Source organism: Nematolebias whitei, chromosome 13 (assembly GCF_014905685.2).
Source record: "Nematolebias whitei isolate Nwh7 chromosome 13, NemWhi1, whole genome shotgun sequence".
Classification (NCBI taxonomy): Eukaryota; Metazoa; Chordata; class Actinopteri; order Cyprinodontiformes; family Rivulidae; genus Nematolebias; species Nematolebias whitei.
In genome coordinates this window covers 43,135,832-43,142,779 of record NC_056510.1, presented here as the reverse complement: position 1 = coordinate 43,142,779, position 6,948 = coordinate 43,135,832, and the positions used below count along the sequence as shown (strand labels likewise).

The 6,948-nt window shown below is 38.6% G+C and overlaps 1 protein-coding gene across 1 annotated transcript; it reads left to right on the top strand.

Moving 5' to 3' along the window:
- Positions 1–1,047: 1,047 nt before the first annotated feature.
- On the top strand, positions 1,048–1,971 carry LOC119419343 (olfactory receptor 13C2-like). Its single transcript, XM_037686650.1, has one exon. The coding sequence runs from the start codon at positions 1,048–1,050 to the stop codon at positions 1,969–1,971; it is 924 nt and encodes a 307-aa protein (XP_037542578.1).
- Positions 1,972–6,948: the final 4,977 nt, after the last annotated feature.

Below are 6,948 nucleotides of genomic sequence, written 5' to 3'. Positions count from 1 at the left end.
ATGTGATCAGTGAAATGTTGGACTTCCTGAGATTTAATTTTAACCCAGGTGTCGTCAACATACCTGAACCAATGACTTGGTGGTGTCCCAGAAAAGGACGTCAAGGCTCTTACCTCCTCCATGTACAGGTTGGCAACAATAGGAGAAACTGGAGACCCCATAGCACACCCATGTTTCTGCCTATAATATTGCTCCCCATATGTGAAGTAGGTTGACTGCAGGCACAGTTTCAAGAGTTGACAGTTGCTCGATGGAAAGCATGGTCCTGCTGCTCAGAGTGGTGTCTGATTTTACAGACCACCTCTACTGCCTCATCAACAAGAATGCATGTAAAGAGGGATGTGACATCAAAAGAGACCATTGTTTCATCAGTCTCCATGATGACATCCCTCACCTTATCCTCAAAGTCCATGGTGTTCTGTATATGATGTTCTGAGCTGCCAACTAAATGGTAAATGGACTGTACTTGTATAACGCCTTTCTATCTGATCAAGATACTCAAAGCGCTTCATTTACCCATTCATACAGCACTCTACTAGATCTCTACAAAGCTGGGGGAGTGGTGGCGCAGAGGTTAGAAGATGGACCTGTGATCGGAAAGTTCCAGATTCAACTCCCGGTACCGTCAACATCAAAATGTGGGTGGAAACGGTGAAACACCCACACCTGCCTCCACCCTCATTCGCCCCACTCTGGGCCCCTGAGAACAGACGCCAGATAATGATTTATCTGGCATATGTATTATCTCATACCATAATCTGTACTCATCCCTTTAGTTGTTACCCCAGCAGATGATGGCAGAAGAGATAGCACTCTCTATGACAGAGAAAATATGCAGCATCTTGAGCAACAAACAGAGGAAACGGTGTATGACCAGCCTACAGAGATTAGCTCATTAAGGGGAAGTTGTCTATTAAAAACACTTGTCAGACTCGTATAATTCAGTTTGAACATATTGCAGATGATAATACATCAGTACAGATATTACTGATATAATTTTGCACTGATTTTTTTGTTTAGTGAATGAACATTAGTTTAAAAATATTTATGGAAAATGAGATGAATTTTTCCTACATTACTCTTGGAGGTTTTGTGGAACTTAACAAATACTGGTATTTGTATTTTACAATTATGTTTACAGTATATATTTTAATCATCTGTAGCAATTCAGTTATTGTGTATCTGATCTTGATGAACAAAAGCCTCCATGAGCCCATGTACATTTTCATTGCAGCTTTGTTATTTAACTGTGTTTTTTACAGCACCATTGTTTACCCAAAGCTCCTGATTGATTTTTTATCTGAAAACCAGATTGTTTCATATTCAGCATGCCACTTCCAGTTTTTCATGTTTTATTCCATAGGTGGTTCTGAATTCATGCTATTGGCTGTGATGGCTTTTGACAGATATGTGTCTATTTGTAAACCACTAAGATATCCAACAATAATGAGAAAAACTACAGTCAACATTTTGCTGGTTCTTGCATGGATTTTGCCTGCTTGCCCTATTGCAGTACAAGCAATACTAAGTGCTAAATCTAAAATTTGCAACTTTAGGTTAAATGCAATAATTTGCAACAATGTCATTTACTCAGCTCATTGTGTGAGATCAAAACCAATTGCTCTTTTTGGGGTTGTTGCTTTAATATTTATTATAATACTTCCACTATTGTTTACAGTTTTTACATATACAAAAATATTTATAATGTCATATAAAAGTTGTAGAACATTGAAGAAAAAAGTTGCTGAGACCTGCATACCCCACCTAATGGTTTTAATTAGCTACTTCTGTTTTATGGCATATGATGTAATTGTAGCTCGACTGGAGTCTAATTTTCCTCAAATTGTTCGCTTTATAATGACATTGCAAATACTTCTGTATCAGCCTCTGTTTAATCCATTTATATATGGTTTGAAAATGAAAGAAATTTTCAAAAACCTTCAAAGGTTGTTTTGTTCAGATAAAATCTGATCTCAAATTTGTTGTAATTTTAAAACAACAGTTTGTTATGAACAGATTTGTTTAGACATATTTCTTTTGTTTATGTGAGAAGAACTTGACATTTTTAAATGTCATAATGTATACTTTGTTTACTGGGTTACTAAAGTGAATACCAAAAATTGCAGACATTTCAATGTTGATTTTTTTTCTTAGCTTTACAGTCCTCAAATATAAGAAGACTCATTGTTTCTGCAGTTTATAACATCCATCCATCCATCCATTATCTTTACCCGCTTATTCCATTTTGGCTCACGGGGGTCGCTGGTGCCCATGTCCAGCAATCACTGTGCGAGGGGCGGGGTACACCCTGGACGGGTCGCAAGTCCATCACAGGGCCACATAGAGACAAACAAGACAAACAACCATTCACTCTCTCCCTCACACCTAGGGACAATTTAGAGTTACCAATCAGCCTAACATGCATGTTTTTGGTCTGTGGGAGGAAACCGGAGCACCCGGAGAAAACCCACGCATGCACGGAGAGAACATGCAAACTCCACCCAGAAAGACCCCTGGACCGGGGTTTGAACCAAGGACCTGCTCGCTGAGAGGCAGCAGCTCTACCAGTTGTGCCACCGTGCTGCCCGCAGTTTATAACATTCAAGTCAAATTTATTTGTATAGCACATTTAAAACAGGAAATGTTACCATACTGCTTAACAAAATGATCACAGCATCAAATAAAAATTACAAGATATAATAACAGTATCAGGAATAAAAACATAAAAACACAAAAAATATTTGAATGCATGGACTAATTTTTCAAGGCTGAATCTAGTAAGCACAGACTTAAGCTTAGCTATCTGCCTTAGCTGAAAGAAGCTTTTTTGAAGAACAGAGTGACATTGGCAGAGCTAGGGTTAAACACAATGACCTGTTTTCTGATGATTAAAACTCTAGACGTTTGCAGCCATCCATGTCTTGATGTCATCAAGACATTTTAGCAAAGGGTGAATGGAGCAGGAACTGTTGGGTTTCAAGGGCTGATAAACCTGAGAATCATCAGCATAACAATGAAAGGAAAGACCATGTTTCCTCGGGATAGACCCTAGGGGGAGCAGATACGTTGAAAACAGAAGGGGTCGAAGAATGGAACCTTTCAGGACCCTGCAGGAAAGAGGCACTGAAGTAGATAGACAGTTAGCAACATTAACACAGAAACTCCTGTTGCTCAGGTACGAACGGAACCATTCTAACGGTGCACCAGCAATGTTCCCTCTAATTTTTCATGTGTCTGGGCAAACACACAAGCTCCCTGAGCGCACTGTAGACCACTGCAACATCAGATGTGCACGCTGTGGTCACACACCAGTATCATACCTGTTCCAAACCTGGGACCATAGCAAGTCACATGGCTTATTAAATTAATCAAATTACAGCAGCAATTTTCATTAGTTTACTCTTAATATAAGTGATTTGGCCCACATCAAATGAAAAAGACAATAATTTTGTTGTTCATGAGATGTGTAGTATTTTATATGTAAGGGTCCTGCTCTGAAAGATGGTTTGCAACATGGTGGCTATTGGTGTCAGAAGCATATTTGTAATGTGGGGAAGACACACTGGTGTGGGGTCTGGGGGTTCTCCCCCAGAAAATTCTGAATAAAGTAGAAGCCATTTTCTGCATTCTGATGTATTTTAACAGGTTGTTTAATATCTACCGTAGTTTTACCTGCACAAGTAAACACTTGATTCAGTAACTATTTTAGAGTTAATGGCACAAGACCTGCCTGACCAACAGCTCTCCTTGTGTGACTAGAGCATGCTCTGCTTCTCTCACACATCCTAGTCACAGTCTAAGAAACACAGTGAAGCCTAAGTGGCCTAGCATAAAGCAATATGATCATCATCCATCGTGTTTATTAGTAGCTTAAAATACCTAATTAAAACTCCAGTAGTGGGCTAGGTCTACTGTGTAGTGAACTAGACCTCCGACATCAATTTTTCTCTGAAGACCTTCAGGGGACAGGAACTGTTATTTCATTGATTTGAATCCAGAAATACAAATTATCTCATCAAGAGACTATTTAATTGTATCCTGAATTAATCAATTGAAAGAGCACTCTTCTTTTTTATATTATTACTATTTTACAATATCTTGATAATCAAAGTGTGTTTAGTTCATACCATTTCTAATGTTGAAGTAAACCACTCATTTAAATCAACTGTGAAACAGTATTAATGATTTTTAAACCTCATTAGACTTAGATCATACAAGTTAAATGTCTATTTACGAAGTAAGTGTGCATTTTAATCTTCTGTCTGAGTGAGGAGTGGATTTAATGTCGGTCAAATGTCAGAGAATAAGTTATGAGAACGAAGTGCCTTGTTTTTAAAACTCTCAGACAGTAAATAAGAAACTGGCACCTGCAAAGTCTGTCATTTCTTCAAAATATTTTCCTGTCTGTACTAACCGTTCTTAAAAACATTTCTGCTGTCTGTTGACTCCTAATAACCCTCTGACATCATATAAAACACCACCCCTGCTGGTTGTACTAACCAATCAGGAAGTACCAAGTGACAGGAAGTGGATACCCTTTAAAAGTCAACACTTCTTGGAACTATTCAGTCTTCCTGGAACTTTCAGCCTTACTGGAAGACTCAGTCTTACTGGGGTCTCAGTCTGATGGCGAGTCATACAGGAACTTTCAGTTCTTACTGAAAGTCAGCTTTGGAGTATGGAATTGGACCATGTGCCAAGGGTCCGTCCATTCCAGCAGAGTCACAGCTGCCTCTCTGTGAACTCACCTGGGCATAACGCCCTACATCTTCTAATGAAGATTCCTTCTAAGGAAGCTTATTCTGTTGAACGGAGTACTTCGTCACGACTTCTGAAGTTATCCAGCCACTCTGACCGGAGACGCTGAAAGAAGCGTGAAATGGACCTCTGTACCGGAGCTGATTTATCTTCTGCCAAGGTAACAAGTCGTCACATGCTGAGTGTACCGAGGGCTGAGCTGGATTCGGAGGAAGGGTGCCATTCCGGGTCAACACATCTTCCTTCATCCATCTAAACCTCCTCTTTAAATCTTTAAACTTCTTTACTCCTCTTTAAACTTCTATTCGCCAGTAAATCAAGTTAAGTGCCTTCAGAGATGAATTATTCTCCATCAGTAATCTTCTGTTGTCTTGTTTAGTAAATCTTGCTAAGTTTATTAATCAGAAACAGATCAGCAAATCGAGTGTACATGTTTGATGTTAAATTTTGATTCTGTTAAATAAATGACCGCATTTATTCTGATGGGTCAAAGATAAAATGGAGTCTCATGTCACTAATTCCACACTCCACTCTCAAGTTATCTTGGTCACATGGCAGAAATTTAACTCGAAAAAGAACGAATCCGTTGTTAATTAAAGAATTAATATTCTTTGTGCTTGAACTAGCTTTAAGAATAATTAATTAGTAGTATGTCCGCAGCAAAGCTGTCCCTCTCATACTACATTTTGGTGGCTTGTACGGTTTCTGAAGAGATAAATTATGTGTGACCTGATAAGGTGGAGAAACGCTTCATATTGGCACATAAAAAGCCCAAGTTTTGACCTTGGTAAGACATATTTTATGGCTGTGGTGTTCAGAACGATACAGAATTGTGTTGATGTTCATTTGAAGCTGGAAATTGTCATTCTGTGTGTGTGTGTGATTAAGCTGTAAGCAGAGATAAAGACGCATCATTCTGTTTGAAACTCTTTCATAACCGGTTCCGACAAGGTTCTAATTATTGGACTCGAACGAGTTGTGTTTTAAATGGTGAAACGTTGTCTGTGAAACTGAGCGCTGACTCAGAAAGCTGCTGATTTGCTATTTTCTACAGTTAATTTGTGCATTTTTGAAGCATTAATGGGTGAAATTATCGCCGGACTGTTGAAGCTAACAGCTAGCTTACACAAGTACACATGAGCTGTGATTGGTCGAGGACCGCTCGGTGAAACGTTCTGATTTGCTGAGAAGCTGGTGACGTAACGCCGTGTACGTCCACTCACTCTGGCGTCAGTGCGAAAAGCCCACCCCGATGTCCACGTGTCTGTAAAGTCACGTGACCCCGGAAATGAAGCTCATTTTTAACGGAGTCTTTTATAAGTGGTTTAAAAAAGCTGAATGATAGCCTCAAATCGGTCCTAACCTGATGAGTTTATGCCTAAAGAGCATGTTTTTGAAGCGACGCCACTTTCATGCTTTAAATCCGTCTATAAATGCTGATTTGGACCATGTTCATCCATTGCTAATCGAAGCTAACGGATAACGACCGGATGTCAACAGGACGGTTCACAGGAAGTCGTCAGTGACTCCTACCATCGAAGACGTGTAGCTACAGTCACCCTGTGGTAAAAATAAGCTTGCACCACCACCTGCTGTGGAAAACAGAGTATTACAGTTTTTCAGAACTGAGAGCTGCAAACTTGCTTTTCATTTCATTTCTTTTAAAAGCATGTGGGTAAATTAAAAGGTTAATCACGCCTGGTTTATGAGTTACTGTTTTAAATAGCAAATTCTGGTAAATTAAACTGTTAAAGAGCGTTTGAAACTACAAAGTTGCTATCAGACTTTTTAGAAAATATTGTAGGTTTATTAATTTTAAGTGCATTTGAGTAAATAAACACTTAAATAGCTTGGTTCATTGTATCTGTTAGAATTAAGCTCATATTAAGTAACACTGCCACAGGAAGCATTTACTTGTAATATTCATGTATGGGGTATGTTGGATTTCATATTTTTATACCTTTTTTATATTTCCTATCAAGCATTCAAATGTCATGTTACGCAAAGTGTGTGTGTGTCTTTCTTCCAGGGTTGCACTATATTTATAGAAAATGTTTGCTAATTCTAACTAGTTGACCTTTGAATATAATCTCATATTAGCTAAGGATAATTTTACAAGTTCACATTTGATATTTTACAAGCAATCAAATCATGCCAGATAGCAGACTGATTAACATAAATAAAGCTAGA